Consider the following 19,726-nt stretch of genomic DNA (forward strand, 5'->3'; position numbering starts at 1 on the left):
GCAGCGCCCGGTTCCGTCGACTTCAGGTTGATGTGAAAGTGGAAGAACCAGAGACGTCGCAGAACCCGACAAAGTCGTTTGTGATTGATAATATCGTCTGGAGGCGCACACAGCTTTTGGCCGTGATAATATGTATTAAATGATATAGATTTCTATGTATTATATGATATTATTTAGATATAGAGCTCCAGGACTGTAACGCAAGTGTTGTACACTTCCCTATTATTTGGATAACCGTTCTGCTTTTGGCGTTATGGCGCATAACACGTCGGACTCTCGTCTCTGGTATTTCTACAACAAGACTCGTATTGGGGGTTATCTCAGCCATGGTTGAGAAGGAATTGGGGGAAAGGAACTTTGGCTTTGACTGGCTGAAGTACATGAACTGCGTCATGCCGCCGGTTGCCGCGAGGCACCATCGCCCGGCAGCACGCAGCCGGCAGCAGGCAGCGCGCGGTTCCGTCGACTTCAGGTTGATGTGAAAGTGGAAGAACCAGAGACGTCGCAGAACCCGACAAAGTCGTTTGTGATTCATTATATCGTCTGGAGGCGCACACAGCTTTTGGCCGTGATAATATGTATTAAATGATATAGATTTATATGTATTATATGATATTATTTAGATATAGAGCTCCAGGACTGTAACGCAAGTGTTGTACACTTCCTTGTTATTTGGATAACCGTTCTGTCGGACTCTCGTCTCTGGTATTTCTACAACGAGACTCGTTGTAGAAACGTCGGAGAACCCAACGCGGTCGTTTGAGATTCATAATATCGGCTCACACAGCTTTTGGCCGTTATAATATATATTATAAATATCTATGTAGGCTATATATATGATAATATTTAGATATAGAGCTCCAGGACTCCCGTGTGTTCTAGAATATTTACAGAACACGGCTAAAGGCTGTGTGCGCCTCGCCATTGCGATACATCCACTGTAAACAGAGCGCATGGTACCGTGCCGTGGCTGAAAGCTGCTCAGGGCCACACCCCCACCCTCCTCCTTGACCCGCCTCGCTCCTCCTCATTTGCATTATAGCTACAGACACCAAAACAGCGCATTTGGGGGAAGCTCAATGTGCGACTGGCTCGGAGTGGCTGTAACTCTGCACCACGGCTGAATTTCAGGAACGTCTTTGAATACTGTGTTAGTTGCCCACTAATACCTATATTAAAGAATACATAAAATAGCATGTCATGGGACCTTTAAGACTTGTCCCAACTCTGAGCACCTTTAAAACAAGACTGAAGAATTTTATGTTTGCTTTAGCTTTCTGCCAAATCTTAAATACATTTCACTTCCTAAAATGCTTTATAAACCTCTCTATTTTCTATTTTATTACTAAAATGCCTTTTTAACTTTGCTTTTATTTTCTACCAGAAAGATACATGATCTGATACCAGAGATAACGGATAAGCGTTTGAGACCCAAGTTCTGTCTGGGTTAAGGTCCTAGAATCTGGATTGGAGTCCCAGAGAAAGGACCAAGTTCCTTTAGGTCGGTTGGAGTCCCAGAGAAAGGACCATGTTCCTTAAGGTCGGGTTGGAGTACCAGAGAAAGGACCAAGGTCCTTTAGGTCGGGTTGGAGTCCCAGAGAAAGGACCAAATGCCTGGCTTTAGGTCGGGTTGGAGTCCTGATGTGGGGAACTTTGAAGGGGTTGAGAGCCGAGTTCTGTCTGGGTTAGAGTCCTAGAATCCGGGTTGGAGTCCCAGAGAAAGGACCAAGTTCCTTTTGGTCGATTTGGAGTCCCAACTTGGGTACCAGAGAGACTGTTGATCTGATCTTAAATACATTGCACTTTCTATAAAGCTGATCTATTTTACTCATTTTTTTTGCATTTGTTTTCTTTTAATTATCTATTATTTTATTTTATTGTATGACAATGTTGATATGAAGCACTTTGAGTCTGCCTTGTGTATGAAAAGTGCTGCATAAATAAAGTTGCCTTGCCTCAGTTTAATATAATTTTGTGTCAAAGAGCTGAGTTGTTTTATGGTGATATCAAAGATACAAATCTTTGGGTGATATTTAAGCATTATTACGGTAAATATACAGTATACATCAGTAAGCATGTACTAGAGTCAGGCCACGTACCTATGTGTGTATATGAGCGTAAAATTGGACTTTTTGACGTGTGCTTTGGATTAGAAATGGATCCTCTCCCTAATCTTTCTTTTTTGTTTGTTTTGATGTCCTGCAGACATATGTACCACCTTTGTTTATGTTCTGTAAAAGAAAACTCAATAAAAAGGTAAAGATAAGAAAGATAGAAGTCTGCATTAATAAATAGCTTATTTAAGATGGTTAGATGTTTAAGTGCAGGTATTGGGTTATAGATGGTTAAAGTTAGGTAAGTGTTTAGGTGACAGATTAAGAGATGGTAAATTAATTGGCATGAATTATTCTTGAGTTACCTACTTGAGTTAAATAGTTCGAGGCAATTCTGAGAGAGTAACAAGGCCTTCGGGACATCCTGTGCCGAAGGCCTTGTTACACTCTCAGGATTGTGGTATGAAACTGTAGTCTCCACTACAGCAGGCCCATACTCCATATCTCAGGTAGGACACCACTAGATTACCACAAAGCATCTCAAAATAAGGCAATATTATATGCCAAATTTGACCCTATTTCAATTTTCATTCAGAGCCAAAACACAGTGCAGCTCAACCTGCCACAGTCTATCACAATGTCAATATTGCCATTGAATTTTATAAAAACTGTTTGGCTCCTCACTTTTACCATCTAAATCGCAATTCTTGGTCAGTAAACGCAGCTGTGAATATGCAAATTAATTTGGATGTTTATAGAAATGTGTCAACTTTCAATGTACAAATGTGCTAGTATTCTTGGAATCTAAGTACTATCAAAAATGGAATAGACAAGTCCTGTTCAATGTGCACTTTAAAAAATAAATATTTGCTGGCAAATAAAGTTTACAGGTCAAACAGACCTTTAGGAGTTAGGGTCATTATGACCAAAATGTGACCATTGTCAATAAATATTGTCACGTCTTTCTAGTGAAGTGATGTGATAGGACAGTTATATTTTTGCTACCCTTAAAACTGATCTTGATACAAGCCATCAAAGTCTGTTAGAGGGTTATGTCAAGAAAAACATTGCCCTAAAAAGTGGAGGTGACCTTGGGGTTGGGTTTATAATAAGTCAGATATAACCACATATAAAAGCAGTGGCCAGCCACAACTGGAGACTAGTGGATTCCTCTGATCAGCCAGATCAAAGGACATGGTGGGACATTCAAGTGTACCCTTAGGTGTGGCACTAGTGCTGCTGGGTTGCTATGCTGGAAACTTGGTGGTAGCTCAGAAGGGTGCTCAGCACCCTCAGCCGTCCTTTCCGGCATATCCACCTCCACAAGACCCCCAGCCACCAAAGCCACCAACCTGGCCGGCATATCCACCTCCACAAGACCCCCAGCCACCAAAGGCACCATCCTGGCCGGCATATCCACCTCCACAAGACCCTCAGCCACCAAAGCCACCAACCTGGCCGGCATATCCACCTCCACAAGACCCTCAGCCACCAAAGGCACCATCCAGGCCGGCATATCCACCTCCACAAGACCCCCAGCCACCAAAGGCACCATCCTGGCCGGCATATCCACCTCCACAAGACCCTCAGCCACCAAAGATACCATCCAGGCCGGCATATCCACCTCCACAAGACCCCCAGCCACCAAAGACACCATCCTGGCCGGCACATCCACCTCCACAGTACCAGCAGCCACCAAAGGCACCAGAACATCCGCCTCCACAGTACCAGCAGCCACCAAAGGCACCAGAACATCCGCCTCCACAGTACCAGCAGCCACCAAAGGCCCCGGCACGTCCGCCTCCACAGTACCAGCAGCCACCAAAGGCACCAGAACATCCGCCTCCACAGTACCAGCAGCCACCAAAGGCCCCGGCACATCCGCCTCCACAGTACCAGCAGCCACCAAAGGCCCCGGCACATCCGCCTCCACAGTACCAGCAGCCACCAAAGGCCCCGGCACATCCGCCTCCACAGTACCAGCAGCCACCAAAGGCCCCGGCACATCCGCCTCCACAGTACCAGCAGCCACCAAAGGCACCAGAATATCCAAAGCAACCACCCTGGCCAGCACAACGACCCCCAACGAAGCCCTCTCAGGTTCAGTTTGATGCAGCTGGTAAAGGGCAAAATTTGCAGAATCCAGGACAAGTAATGTCTCCTAATCCCCAAAGCTGTGAGGTGGACATACCCCTGAGGGTTCCCTGCGGAGGGCCTGAAATATCACCCGCTGCTTGTATGGAGATCCATTGCTGCTCTGACATAAATGGATGCTACTATGGAAAAGCAGGTGAGTGTTAAGAGACATTGAACAGAAAATTGTATTATTTTAAATATGAACAATTGTAGAAGACCTCTTCTAATTATTGTGGCTTTGTAACTATAGTGACCGTCCAGTGCACCAAGGATGCCAGCTTCATTGTAGTCGCTGCCCGGGATGCCACTCTTCCCAACATCGACCTGGATTCCATTTCTCTGATGAGCTCAGAGCCTGATTGCACTCATGTTGACTTTAATTCAGTCTTTGCAATCTACCACTTTCCTGTAACTTCCTGTGGCTCCGTTGTTATGGTATGTATATATTATAAATATTTTTTTCAACAGATATAAAATCCCTTATTGTCACTATCATTATGATCAGTTGTATAAGCTTAATGGCTACTCCCACAGGAAGACCAAGGATCTATAATCTATGAGAACAGGTTGTTCTCCACCTACGAATTGGGTGTCGGACCCTTGGGAAGCATCACCAGGGACAGCTACTATGAGTAGGTCAACGTTTTTAGATCGACGTTGATATTAAATATAACTCACTCAGACGTATGCCATTTTTACTTTTTTTTTCAGAGTGCGCTTCCGGTGTATATACCGTGGGGTTTCTGTGGAAACACTGATGAGTGAAACAATGAAACTGGCAGAGCCTATAGCCATAGCTCCAGTGATTGGTCCCATTCAAGTGGAGCTAAGATTGGGAAATGGAGTATGCACGACGAAGGGCTGTGGTGCAGGTAAAAACAACGGACAAAAAGCCAACAGAGATGGTCCTAGTGATTTTAATCATTCATTCATTTCTACTGCAGCTTTTTTTCCAGAAAAAAGTATCTGAACTAGAAATGTTCTCAAGAATAAAATGTGGCCATCCACAGATGGGTCTCTATAATTCGATTTATTGTGGTCCAGTTTTGAGAGACAGTTATGAAACAGCTATTGTTCTTCAAACGTAAGCCACTAGAGGCTACTAATGGGAAAATGGACAAAAATATTCCAGGTTTTTTTCACAATTAATCGTTAACCAAAACGTCTCTTTCTTTCAGTGGATGTTGCATATGACTCATACTACGTGGATTCAGACTATCCTGTTACCAAAGTGTTGAGGGATCCAGTTTATATAGAAGTGCGTCTCCTGAACATGATGGATCCTAGGCTTATTCTGACTCTGGGTCGCTGCTGGACCACCACCCAACTCAACCCACACAGCCTGCCCCAGTGGGACATCCTCATTGAAGGGTAAATATATAGCAATGTTAAATAAGGGATCCAAATATCACGTACTACTAAACTTACTGTGGCATAATACTATTTAAATAATATATTTTTGGACAACTTTTTCCGATAAACATCAAGAGCCAATTCTAACATTAATATATTCCTTCTAATGTTTGTTATTTGTTCAGATGTCCAAACCAGGGCGACCGTTACCTGTCCACTCTGATTCCTATCGGTCCTTCATCTGGCCTGCCGTTCCCAAGTCACTACAGGCGTTTCATTTTCCAGATGTTTACCTTTGTGGATCAGGAAATGAGCCCCCTTAAGGAGCAGGTGAATCAATAATCAATTATCCCATAGTAATCCACGCCTAAAGAAGTGTCTCATCACTAACATGGTTGGTTTTTCCAGGTTTATATCCATTGCAGCACTGAAGTGTGCACACCTGGACAAGGCGAACAATGTGAACCCAGCTGTGGTGGCAGAAAAAGTGAGTACATCCATTCTGTACTTGCTTGGCAGAATTTGTGGCGATGTTGTGTTATTTCAAATGACCACCTTCCTTCCTATCCGTCCACAGAAAAGAGGGACGTTGCTGCGACCGCTGTGGCGAAGGAGCCCAGGATGGTGATGACCGTTGGGCCGCTGCTGATGGGTCGGGTAGAGGAGGCCCATCAGGTCCCATAATGAATACGAGTGGTTTCAACGTTAATATTGTGCACAACCATTTATGTTTTAAATTATTCTTATGCATGAAATTAAACCAGATGGCTAATCACACGATTCAAAGTTTTGTAATTTCTTCTGCACAAAGAACATTTTTACTGCAAGAACGACAAAGCTCACAGAGCTTTGTCGTTCACTCATTGAATCGTTCACTCATTGAATAGATTATCAAAATCTATGGTTGACGTTATTAAATACATTGTGACAGAGCTCGACACGTCTGTCATTCTCCCAGCACGCTGACTCTCTATACAAGAAATCCCAGTAGCGCCTCCACCTGCTTAGGAAGCTCAGAGTTTTTAATGTCAGCAATGACATTTTAACAGGGTTTACTGTTCACTCATTGAATCCATACTTTCAGGAACTCAGCCTGGTACAACACCGTCACCATCAAGCACAAAACAAAACTTGCCCGGATAGTAAATCAAGCCGGCAAATAATTGTCTTTCCCCAAGCCCCAACAGCCAATACAATCACACAGGACCCCACCCACCCCCTCCGCCAATCCTTTGAGTTACTTCCATCAGGTCGACGCTTGGCACGAAAAAACATCAGCAAAAAATCTTTTATCCCCATTGCCATCAGCACACTGAACAGTCACAAATGGGCAACATATCGTACTCCATTAAGTCATCCCTTTGCACGGCTTGCATTCTTTTGCATTCAATTATTGTCATTATTTTGTCTTGTAGTATGTATTTATTTCTTGTAAATTGAACGTGCTCTGTCAAAGACGAATTTCTGTCACTTGTGACAGACAATAAAGTTCTTATCTTATCTTGGTCTTATCTTATATCTGTGGAAAAATCTGTTGATTTCATAAACGATTCATTCAATAATTTGGATAATTCTATTCAGTTGTATGCCACTTAACTTAGATAAACTTGGAGCCACTGTCATGTACACATTACATGTACACGTTATGTAGACATGTACTGATTTCAGTTTCTTGGACTACCATTACACCAACAAATGACGATACAATGAAACAATGCTTGAGTTAAATAACAAGACAACCCAAACAAGATCATATATATTGATATAGAGGATACTGCTATCCTAAGCCATGCTCATGTGAACAGAAAGGACTGAAGCGGGAGTTCATACAGAACTTTATTATCACGGTCAGCAGGGAGGTGAACCATGTTGACCTCACAGACTGAAATGATCAAGTGAACCGTCAGCGTAAGGCAGACTCATGGGCACTGCTCTGTAATCAACTTCAACTTCAACGCTTGACATTTCAAACACTTGTTATGCATACTATTCTGACACATGGCCATGTGTAAATTGACATCTTATATTTGAAATGTAAAGGATAGTGTGTGTGTGTGTGTGTGTGTGTGGCAGTGCATATATACTCACCTCATTTTAGGATAAACTGGTCTTACCATTTAATCCTAAAATGGATAAAAAAAAAACCTCAGTGTTTGAGGTTATTTTCATGGCTTCTCATCTAATTACAAAAAAAATATTAGGATGAAAACTTTTCATTTTCACAAAGTAAATTACAAAGTTCGTTCACTTTGTTTTACCAGGTAACATGTAAACATAAAGTACTCAGACAGAAACGTTACATACACATTCTTGGTTTTTCACCAAAATCAACATAATCTGATGATATCAATGTTGTTCAAATGTGCATTTGGAAACTAATTGTCTTTTATTTGGATTCAACCACCTTTTAGGCCAATGTTCATACCAAAAACTAATTTCAGAATAAACATCCCAAAGACACCAGATATTTTTTCCTGCTACTACAGTAAATTACACTGTTTGATTGTCTTGCAAGTAAAGCCCCTGTGCTTTTTCTTGAGGAAACATAGTCTATACTGCTGATCCCACCTCTCAGGCAAACTCAAATAAAACACTGTCCAATGTTTCACTGATTAAATGGAAAGGTAAGGGAAGTCGGGTGGGTCCCTGCTCAAAGGGGCCCTTACCCTTGACGTAGTGTACCAGTTACGGGCCCCCCGGATCGAGCCCGAGCCTCCTTGTGAAAAGTCCACACACACATTTTAAGTACTGCTCCGGCCCCCACCCCCCTCACTGCACAGTAAACACAGTAATGAGCAAACATGTTTGCTCATGAACCAGAAATGCAGCCTCCCCAATATCAGTCAGACTTGTCCTTCTTCTTGCCGCCTCCTCCTCCTATGGGAACCCTGGAGGCCACCGCCGAACCCACTGCAGACACGCCTCCAGCCACGGCACAGACGCCTCCCTTCACCAGGCCTGCTCCCATGACGGGCACCGCAGCCAGAGAGCTGACCGTCGTCTTGGTGATGTTCAGGCTCTTCCCCCCGATCCACAGCACACCGCCCATGGTGGCCCCAAACGCCCCCTTGGTGGCACCGAACAGGCCCCCCGTCACCCTGCCCAGGAGGCTGGGCTGTGTGGGGGGATGATCCTTCTGGGGGTCTGTGACATGACAGGAGGACACGCCGTGTATGAGTAATATATCAGGAGCACGCATGCAATCCCCTCTGCAATGTATAAGCTATTTAGATATGCAACATATGGATCCACTAAGTGGCATTATGGAGATCATGTACATAGGCAACTAGGTGGATGTTTATACACCCATCAAACTTTACCTCCAGCTGTAGTCTCATCCTTAAGGCATGGAGGACCTTCCCCTGCTCCCTTCTCTTGAGGGTTCATCGCTGAGATATGGGGGAGGTCAGCTAGGTTATGTTCATGTTATACACTTCTGTGCACACATAGTATATCCAATGATATTGCAAATGGTCGTCCGTGTGCCGTAAAGGGGAAAAACACCATACTTGATGAAAGATAGTAAATGTGCCACAATGCCGTCCCCCCTCGCATTGAGCCTCACCATCGTTCGTCTCACACAGAGATACATAGAGAACTACATCTGACACATGTGTAGTTAAAACTAACTATTTACTTTGGGTGTGCTGATTCAGTCGACAAAACAAGGCAGACATGTTCCATGTTTCGTACGCAAGAGGTGTCCAAAAAGAACAGAACTATTTTTTTTGTTAGATATATCGGGTCATAAATACCTTGTGGATCATTATTCTATAAACTGCAAATGATGAGGCAAAAACACGATGAAGGAAGTGTAGAGGTGCAACTACTAGTCAAGCACCTCGACATTCAGCCTCGGAGAAGTTGTAGGCCAACACTGCTTCATAACATTTCCTACCCGATAACATCTTGCTTAAACCAATACAGTTCTGCATCCCTTGTACTTGATAACATTAGTCATCCACTGTATGCACCGTGAAAAGCCAAACGCATGGCCCAGCCCCGTGTGTACTGTGTACTGTGTACTGTGAGCGAACGTAAAGTCTTGCATAAGCCCAACTCACTTTAACGCATTCGCGTTCATTATGCTAACTTCACTAAGTAGGCTACAACTGCGTCCACATGACAGTATTAATAGCCTACTAGACAGAAATAACTTTAACACATTCATAGCACAGTATTAAAAACGGAACTGATGCCGTGCGTGGTTCTCCACAGTTAAAAAACTAACCCTATTAACCCTTTGTTATCCAACTTGCAGCACTAATTTAGATTAATGATCTCCGTCCTACCTGCTGGTCTCATACAGGGACACGTCGGCAGAAATCTTCTCCTTCAACGATGAGCTCCGGTGGAGATCCGGCGTCACATCTGTTCTGAATAAAGCTGAATCTCCGCCCCCGTTTCAAACCCGTTCAGTGGCGCAGCGCCTACAGGCCAACTCCTTGTACTGCAGGCCTTCACCTCTGTACTGCAGGCCTCCACCTCTGTAGGGTCAGACCGGTTCTCCACTGATTGGACCAGGAGGGACCTATCTAGTCCATATGGTCCATGGACTAGTCTAGTCCATGGACCATATGGACTCGACCACATTGACTAGACTAGTCAATTTGGTCCATTCCCTATGGACCATTCGAGACTGGACTAGTCCATATCGACCACGTATGGCCCATATGGACTGGACCATATGGAATAGACTAGTCCATATAGACCAGTTGGGACTAGACTGGTCCATATGGACTAGACTAGTCCATGGACTAGCCTAGTCCATTTGGTCCAGTCCATATGGACGAGTCGGGACTATACTAGTCCATATGGTCCATATCATCCACATATTCTCATTTGAGAGTGAGCTGCCAAATCCTTTTCCAAAGTGAATAGACTTTGAGCTCTTAAAGTATAAGTCACAGGCTCGTCATGGACTCTGTTTGTTCTCAATTCATATCGAGAAGATATCATATCTAGAAGTTTTGAGGACTCAAATAATAATAAATAAAAGGTAAAAGTCATCAAATCATAAACCTATTTATTACTTTATAGAAGTGTGGTTTCGGATGAGAAAAAGGCCATTAATTTTCTCCCTAGAGGATTTGATTATTAGCCATAATGTCGTAACCATCCAAAGAATACTTATCACGAGTCGTTATATTGTGAAACGATTGTATATGCTCCTGTAAACGCCACAAGTCAAAGAAGTTAACTTATAGTTAAATGTGCATATTTACATTGTTTACTCCATTTAGACTTTTGAACTTTTGTTCAAATCCCTTCACTTGATTTAAGCCATTTAACGTTTCTTTATGCCAATCCAGGGATTCCCAAAGTGTGGCACTCGCACCCAGGGGTACTCGAGCTGCCACCAGGGGGTCCGCGAGATGAAAAATGTAATGGCGGTCTGGTGTAATATTACACAATTACAGTGTTGTTTTTTTAAGTGGGATTTTTCGATACAATAAAAAAACATGAACAGTAAACATTTCCTTTGTAATCCCTTTTATTTTAAATCAAAAAACTATATATTTTTTTGATTTAAAAAAAAAATCAATGCTGTTTTCTTCTACGGCTGCGCACTGCTGTCTTCTTCTACGGACTGCAATATGCGCGCCAACTCGTTTCATTCATTCCTATATAAATATGCTTAACTGGCTGAAATCAGGGAAACTGTCAAGTGGGACGTCTTATGATAATGTTGTTAGTCACGAAGGAGGAGAGGGACCAAGAGAGAGTGAGGATTTGGAGGCAACAGAGACGGAGAGAATAGAGTTAGGAGTCCTCAAGAGGACTCCTAACTCAGTAAGACCGATTCACAAAGAATCGTAAAATGCCTGCGAGACGAAATGTTAGGGTATTAAACTTGTGGAGTTAGTGCGCGATGCAATAACATCCCCGACTAACAGGAATAATCAGATTAGTCCCGAAATAAAATGTTTGGCCACCACACTACGTTATTTAGCAACAGGGGAAATGCAACTTTGCAATGCCGACTATTTAAAAATATCGCAACCATCAGTCAGCCGTGCCATAAACTTTCCTTTGGACATTCAACAATTACACAGGATCAAAGCCAACTTCATGGCAATTGCAGGTATGCCCGGTGTGGTCGGTGCTATTGACGGGACGCACATAAAAATAATTGCGCCATCAAAAGACAAGGACGTGTTCGTCAGTAGTAGGAAAGTGCATTCCATCAACACGCAGGTTGTTTTTGATGCAAATTTTAACACAGCCTACTGGATGTTGTTGCAAAGTGGCCTGGATCTTCAGCTACCCATGATTCGTGCATTTTAATGGTAAACAATCCATGGAAGACGTGGCTCTAGACACCCTACCTCAATCCACAACCGGGAGCACAGTTAAAGTATAACATGTAAGTGATTAAGCAGATTACGATTAGTCCTATGCGTAAAACACATCGTATTGGCTCTTTGACGCCTTTCATTTGTTGAATCCATATTTATTGTTTACTGATTTCCTCCATATATGCTAGAGCACACAAACATACACGAAATGTTGTGGAGAGAGGAATTGGGCAGATGAAACGTCGGTTTCATGTCCTCCACGGCGAAATACGCCTCACCCCAGAGAGGGCAAGCACAGTAATCACTGTATGTGCCATTCTACACAACCTCTGCAAGCGGAGGAACATTCCACAGCCAGACGATGATGATGATGATGATGATGATGATGATGATGATGATGATGATGATGATGATGATGGCGATCAACATGACAAGGAATTTGGCCGTGTGGAACCGAGTGGACAGGCATTTAGGGATCACTTTGAAAACACATTTTAGGTAAACACCTTGGCACAAATCAGTCAACACTTGGGTAGTTCATAACATTTATTTTCTTTTAAAGTTTACGTATTTTTATTGTTTGCTTTCTCTCTCTCTTGACCGTGCAGGCTACAACGTCATTATCGTGGTCTGCACAAAATTGTCATCATGCGTGTATTCTGCTAACTGCACTATAACTACTTAAAGGTTGTATAGGTGATTTGCTTTTTTGGCCATTTTTGCAAAATTACTTGAAATCCTTATCATAACCCGCTTACAGCCACTGAGTTAGAAGTACTGACATGAAAATTAAACAAGTCAATCATCTGTGGAACGGGCAGGGCTCGAAAAACTCCAGCCAATCATTTCCATTGCCACCGAGTTGCATTGGACAGTAAGTACGTCAATCAAACGGTCGTACTGCACTCCCCCTCCCCCGCGCCCCGCGCGCGACCCCTTCGTGCAGTACTCGTGACCCAGAGCTCGTGACCCAGAGCAAGCTCCTGTTTGTTGTTATCCTGCGGTAGCTACTGGAACTAGTTAATCCACATTTGGACCTAGCAGTAGAAGACAATTTCCATGGCAGACAAGACGCCACCATCCCCACCACCACCACCACCACCACCAGCAAAGAGAAGGAAAACTCTTTTTCAGAGAGTAATTGATAATAAAAACGCTGAAAGAGAAAAACTGAAATCAAGAATAATCCTAGGCGCTGCTTTCGAACGTTGGCGGCAACTGAAGGACGAGAAGGGTCTAAAAACCGATGCTTGTGTGGCGGTTGACCTAGTTTCAAAGTTTATACCGTTTATACTCGGTAATACCGGTGTGGAGACGAGTGTATTACTCGGTGTGAAAATGTCCACACCGCGGCAACCCTAGTGAAAACCAGGACTTCCAATACAATTATATGAAACAAACATACATTTTCTAAAAATAGTAATGATTTATGTGACCGTTTAATGTTTATAACATCTGGTCCAACCATTGCAGCGAGAACGTATTCTCAGCAGGGGGTGCTGGGAAAAAAAAAAACTCAGCCTGCACTAGACTCGCAACTCGTTACATTGATAAAAAAAAGATGTATAGCAGCGCAGCTCAATTACACCAGTGCATGCGCGGACAGTTGAAAATCGATCGTTCACATCCAGCTGCTCACAGAACAAGTTTAGCGCACAACCGCTACCCTCACACTTTTTCATATAACCTTTTTTCAGCACTAGGTCATATGAGCATTAAATAAATGCTGCGTCTCAAAATGCCTTGGACAGCAGCGAGGATGACTCGCTTTGCCACGGGCCGAAACAGTTCGGAGCGACCACAGCCAGAGCGAACACAGCGGGGCAGAGGAGTGTCAGGAATAGTCTTTGGTGTACACATCAGTACGGCCTATTTGCACTACTGTTTAGTGGCAATGCAGTGTTTTATTCGATGCCTTTTTATTTTCGTATATTATTTCAATGAATACAATTTATTTATTCATAAAAAACGGATCTGGTCTTCAAATCTTTTTTCCAAATATAGGTCGTCTTACAATGGGGTTTGTGTTTATATTCGGACCAATACGGTACAGCGGGCGCTCACATGACGTTAAGCATTTCCTGGTGCATAATGTGACGCTTCAGAACCTTAAAATCCCGTTTCTCCCCGTTGACACGACAACACATAACCGGCGTTTTCAGAAATCTCCACTTTGGCCGGAGTTTTTAGAAATGATCGTTTTCTGTGATAAGACAGGGCCTCGGACAGGGGGTGTTGCAGCCCCCCCAGCACTCCTACTTCCCGCGGTACTGGGTGCAACTTACAGCTGAATGTAGTGCCATGTTGTTAAACGAAAACCTACGCTAGCCTGGCTCGCTCTCGCGCATCTCTGTTCGCGCTCGTGCATGATTGCGCGTCCAGGTACTTGGAATGGGTGGAGTCAGAGTCAGCGTTGAAGGAGAGGGGGTAGGACCATTTGAGTTGTGTATTTTCAAAATCTGCTGGCGTTTCGTAAATCACCTACCCAACCTTTAATAGGAATTCATTTCTAGCCTAGGCTATTTCCTTGTTTTTCGGTGATTCAGTGGGCTCGTCTGAACAACCAATCACCGAACTGACCGCTTCTAAACTCGTGCACAAGAATTGACGTAATCCATAGCAACGGCGCGTCACTCTTAGTTCACTCTTTGTGATTTATCCTTAGTAAGAGTAGGTCTCAGCGGCTTTGTGAATAACTTTTAAGAAAAAACTCCTACGTAAAATGTTTTAGCGCGAGTTAGGAGCACTCCTAGCGGTAAGATAAAATGCTTTGTGAATACGGCCCGAGGTCTTTAAGCTTGAATATTTGCATTAACATGATGAATCTATAAAAACCAATACGGCACAAAATATGCGCCGTACTTTAATATAACTTCACTTACATTTGAACGTGTACTGCTTTCCCTCTGCCATTTTTTATATCCCGTGCAGCGTGTGAATGCAGTGGATTGTGGGTAATTTGACCACGCTCCTGTTCTTGGATAACTGAGGAGTGTGGTAAGACAAATTAACTTTCCAAAAGTGTCTGCAACATGCAGTGGAGCTTCAACTGAAGTGAAGGATTTGACAAAAGGACTGATTAGATATTATGTTCAAAATTGAAGTGTATTGATCCCAGATAATGCTAGTTTTCTTTTCTTTATTTTTTTCTACTTGATGCACTAAGTTGCATTTTATTGTATTTGCATTTCTTTTGTTTATTTGGTATTTGGTGTTTAAAATAAATAGAAAATGGTACTAAAATCTCAAAATTGCACCACTTAGATACAATTAGGCTATAGTTAAATTGAGTCAACTAAAAAGCGAATAATAATTCAAATAGCAACTTAAAGGTGCAACGTTAGAAATATTTTTATTGACCTGAATAGGTGTAAATCAACCCAAAGTGAACCAAAAGAGGGGAAATACTTTTATTTTTTTACATATTTGATTTATTCTATTTGTCATGGTTTATTTTTCAAATGATGTATGGATTCACCATTTTATTTGCTATGAACCACAGTTCAAACTTACCTCTCAGTCTTGGTGTGTCATTATTAACTTAGTCACACACTGCTCCTTAGAACCTAAAATCTAGCCCTAGCACATGTAATGATCAGCGAGGTGCTACACAGCGTTTTATTAACCGTTTCCTCTAATTATTTTTTGTTGGAAAAGAAGGGGTGGGCAGCTGAAAGGAGTCGTAGTGAAACAAATGTTGTTTCGACCTGGCATCCGAGAGGGTCTAGTTCAGTGCTTCGTTAAAGTGTCAGATTTTTAGTCTGGTTCAGCGGCTGCTCAATAACTCTCACGGTCCTCTGCTTGCGATCACTGCGATTCACCATATATTGATCCATTTATTCAAAAGATACAAAGACAAAGAACAGGTGCATTACGGTATCATTTTATATTATTGTTAATAGTCTAACATTTCAGTAGCGTTGGTATTTAATTTTGCATTTGCTTGTTCAGCTATGTATGACAGTTAACAATGTTGGTGTAATTATTTGTGTGTGTATGCCACTCCAACTTCGTTGCTGGTTGATATGTAACCATTTATTTGTACATAAGCTATTGATTGCATTTTTCGCAAATAGTTAGTTGAAAGGAATCTGTTTCTTAAGCAATAACATTGAACTGTATTTTTTCTAGGCCTAAATACATTTACTATGTTGTTGGTGTTATATTATATTGTTATTATATTATATTAGATTGTTATATTATATTATATTGTGCCGAATATCAAAAGCAGAGGCGTGCTATATTCTTTCAGTGACTTTATTGAATCCCCCGAGTAGGGATGGGAATTGATAAGAATTTCACGATTCCGATTCCGACTCTGCTTATCGATCCGATTCCTTATCGATTCTCTTATCGATTCTCATTGGGTGAGAAAATAAGTACAAATGTGTTTGTTTGTATTAAATCTCTTTAATATCTGGTCAGAAGTGCGTCTAGTATTAGGAAATTGTACATTTTAAATCAATTGTTCCAGACAAAAAAAAAAAAAAAAATAGATGTTTGGCTTTTTAAGCCCAAATGCCATCATTATGTGCCATTAAACTAAAAACACAGACTGAAAACAGTCAAGTAAGAGCTTGTGCCTTTTGGAATACTAACAGTGCTCTTTGCATTGAACTTGTAACAAAATTCAACTGACATAAACAAAATGAAGTATTGATTAGACAGAGATTTATTAGATGGGCCTACCTAATAAACCGTTGGAACGCACAAGACCGGAAACCATAGCAACGCCGGTAAACAAACCCTGAGAAGCCCAATCCCTATGAGAGCTCCCCACGCTACGGCCATCCGGAGGCGCACACAGCTGTTAGCCCTGATATTATCTATACAATTAAATTACATTATATACTATTATATATAGAGCTCTGGGAGTCGCAAACGGCAACAATGACTTTCTCCTCCATGCTGCAGTTCACCCCGGTCTGCACTGCACTGAGTTTGAAGGTTGAACGCTGATTGGCTGTTACGTTACACATGTCACTCAGTTGTCACGTGGTTGAACGCTGATTGGCTGTCATCACGCGACGGCTCTATCACCCCCGCCCCAGCCATCTCCCGGATCATCTGCTCTGCTGCTTCATGTTTGGCGAACCCTAGTCGGCGTGCTCGCAGTCTAATGGGCAGGGCCGTGCCAGTGAGTGCTGCACCAGGTTAGTTTGGGTGCATTCCTGATTTCGTGCAGAAAAAATGTCTGTAAACTGCTGGAGCAGGTCTCGCAGCTGTTGACTCTGCTGAACATCGAGTCCTTCACTGCTCCGCTAGTACAGTTCCTGGATAACGTTGTCAACATCTGACGATGGCGGTTGAGGAGTCGTAGCCTCCACTGAGGTCGCTGTTGTGGGGATGGCGGCGGTGGCTTTGGAGGCGGCGGTGAACACAGCTGGGCTCGAGTACACACTATCTTCCCCCCTTGACCAGGGCTGTACGCTTACTTTTTAAAATGGTAGCACTGGTGCTAGCAAGCGAAAAAATTCAGTAGCACAAAAATAATTTTGGTAGAACACATACTACAGTCAAAAAAATAAAAGTACTATGAACAGAATAGGACGTATATACAAAAGCAACACTATATGAAGAAATTTAAAAACAGTAAAGTGACAATGAACATATTAAATAGTAAAGTGACTATGAGAGACTCTTTTAAAACATCAGCAGCCAGAAGTGGTGAATACATTCAACAAAATTAAGTAATTATTACAAATTTAACAAACATTTATTTATTAACCTCTGATGTCCTTTCCCCTACCTCGAGGCAATATTTACAAAACATAGACTTCTTGGATTGGTCGTAGACCAGCCAATTGAACGTTTTTAACCACTGGGGGTTAAACCTGTACGTTTTCCCGTTGGCCGAGACGGAGTCATGGGTGGAGTCGGCTTCGTCCGAAGGTGCCGGTTCCGTGCTTGTGGTCGCCGAGTCAATCTCTTCCATACGTGGATTTTTTTTCCAAGTTTCCATCTTTATTTGATGAAGAAGAACTTCCGAATACAGGGAAATACCTTTTCATTTTTCTGTTTTGCTTAAAAAGTGAATTTCCCGCGACCGTTACAAAGCCTCTTCCTCAACGTGTGAATGTTCGGGAAATGTCGTTTTTTAGTAGTCGAGCGGAACTGGCGAGCCTATAACTCAAAATACATTTCCCAACATTCAACGCTCCCATCATGCTCCCACACACTCGCGCTTAGTGGTGCCATTGAAAGCCGTGAAAGACGTAATTTTTTTTCGGCACTGGTCCTTCGCACCCTTTCGCACCGGTGCGAGTGGACTTGTATTTATCTTCGCACGCTAAATATATCAATAGCAAATGCGATCAAAACTGTCGCACTGTACAGCCCTGCCCTTGACGGAGCTGGAGGGTCAGCGTCTCCGTGCCGAAGTGAATGGTGTTCCTCGACACATCCACCCTAGCGAGTCAGTAGATCCAGCCCGATGATGCAGGGGTCTAAAATTTCGGCCACCCAAAACTTGTGGGTGGTTTCCGTGTTCCCCACCTTCACTGGCATCGGGATTTTCCCCAGCATCCCAGATAGTTCTCCGTTCACTGTTCGGATCTTACAGTCGGTGGGCGTCCATCCTGTCTCTGGAAGCACCCCTTGGCGCACAATGGAGATGGAGGAGCCCGTGTCCACGAGGGCCCAGCAGGGGTGTCCCTTGATGGAACAGAGGAGGTAGAGGCTGTGTGCGTGGCCCACTCTACACATCTTGTCGTTGTTCTCAATGGGGTCTATGGTCGGTTGGACGGGTGGCAGTCTCCCCAGGATGCCTACCCACATTAGTTTCCCGACTGCGGGGCTCTGTGGTGTTTTGGTGCGGGGGCGAGGCAGTCCGGGGCCCAGTACCCCACCTCTCCACAGCGCCAGCACGGGTCATTGAAACGGCGTTCCCGGGACCCGTGAGTTGGTCGACATCGGTCTGGTCGAGTTGGCGACGGACGAGCCTGGAAGACGACCATTCCCTCGACGTTCCCTTCTCCATCGCTGACGTCGGCCGGCCCTGGTCGTTTGCATGGGATTATAACAGCCTCCACCCTCTCTGCCTCATCCAGCGCAGCGTTGAGGCTGGTCGGTGCCATGATGCGGAGGTGTTCTTTCAGTCTCTGGTGTGAGGCTATGAATGAAGGCGCCTAGGGCTAGCTCCTCAAGGGCTGCTTCCTCAAACGTGGGGTAGCCCCAACATGCATAGAAGTGCACATCTGCGGCATAAGTACCCAGCGTCTCACCCTCTTGGCGGCGCCGGCGGGTCAGCTGGTCCCGCATGTTGTCCTTTGAAACCCGTTTGCCAAAGCGTCGTTCCAATGCAGCTGCCAGTATCGCGTAGTCTAGTCGCTCGGTGGGCGTAAGGTCGAGCAAGACCTGCTGTGCCTTCCCCTCTAGTGCTAGGGCAACGTGGGCAGCAGTGGCTTGGTTGTTCCACTGATTATTCGCTGCAGCCAGTCCAACTTGCGCTAGGTACGGCTCCAGGGCTGTAATGCCGGCGTATCGTGGGAGCTTGAAGGTGTCCCGTGGTGCTGGGCTAGCGATGGGCATGCCGGCGCCAGCGGCCGGCGGCGAGGCGGTCGGCGGTGTCCTCCCGGCGGCGGTCGGCAACGTCCTCTTGGCGGCGACGATCGACGCCGAGCTCTTCGCAACGGTTTGCGACGTCGCGACGTCCTCGCGACGTCCTCTCCCCGGCGGCGGTGAGCAGGGGTGAGCTCTCAGCTCCGGTCAGTGGTGCCCTCCTGACGGCGGCGGTCAGCGACGCCCTCTCCTCGGCGGTGTAGGTCAGTGGTGTCAGTCTCTCTGCGCTGGTCAGTCGTCAGCGGTCAGCGTGCTCAACTTCGGCTGACACCCGCCTTGCTTGGCGGCGGGGAGCACTAGCACCGTCGGGTCGATCACTCATCT

The 19,726-nt window shown here is 44.2% G+C and overlaps 2 protein-coding genes across 3 annotated transcripts; one reads left to right on the plus strand and one right to left on the minus strand.

The window, feature by feature from the left end:
• Positions 1-2,956: 2,956 nt before the first annotated feature.
• On the plus strand, positions 2,957-7,061 carry LOC115551165 (zona pellucida sperm-binding protein 4). Its single transcript, XM_030366728.1, has 8 exons — positions 2,957-4,344; positions 4,441-4,625; positions 4,725-4,822; positions 4,902-5,062; positions 5,369-5,561; positions 5,729-5,873; positions 5,952-6,030; positions 6,121-7,061. The coding sequence occupies exons 1-8, from the start codon at positions 3,249-3,251 to the stop codon at positions 6,225-6,227; spliced, it is 2,064 nt and encodes a 687-aa protein (XP_030222588.1). The 5' UTR covers positions 2,957-3,248; the 3' UTR covers positions 6,228-7,061.
• A 300-nt stretch (positions 7,062-7,361) lies between these two features.
• Positions 7,362-9,985, minus strand: tmem263 (transmembrane protein 263). Of its 2 annotated transcripts, none has more exons than XM_030366729.1 (3): positions 9,836-9,985; positions 8,864-8,932; positions 7,362-8,687 (listed from the first exon to the last, which is right to left on the minus strand). In XM_030366729.1, the coding sequence occupies exons 1-3, from the start codon at positions 9,846-9,848 to the stop codon at positions 8,383-8,385; spliced, it is 387 nt and encodes a 128-aa protein (XP_030222589.1). In that variant the 5' UTR covers positions 9,849-9,985; the 3' UTR covers positions 7,362-8,382. The 2 variants fall into 2 exon arrangements, with proteins under 2 accessions (XP_030222589.1, XP_030222590.1); XM_030366730.1 differs by lacking the exon at positions 9,836-9,985 and adding an exon at positions 9,299-9,794.
• Between the last annotated feature and the right edge of the window lie 9,741 nt (positions 9,986-19,726).

The sequence above is a fragment of the Gadus morhua genome, chromosome 9 (assembly GCF_902167405.1).
Source record: "Gadus morhua chromosome 9, gadMor3.0, whole genome shotgun sequence".
In the NCBI taxonomy this organism is placed as follows: Eukaryota; Metazoa; Chordata; class Actinopteri; order Gadiformes; family Gadidae; genus Gadus; species Gadus morhua.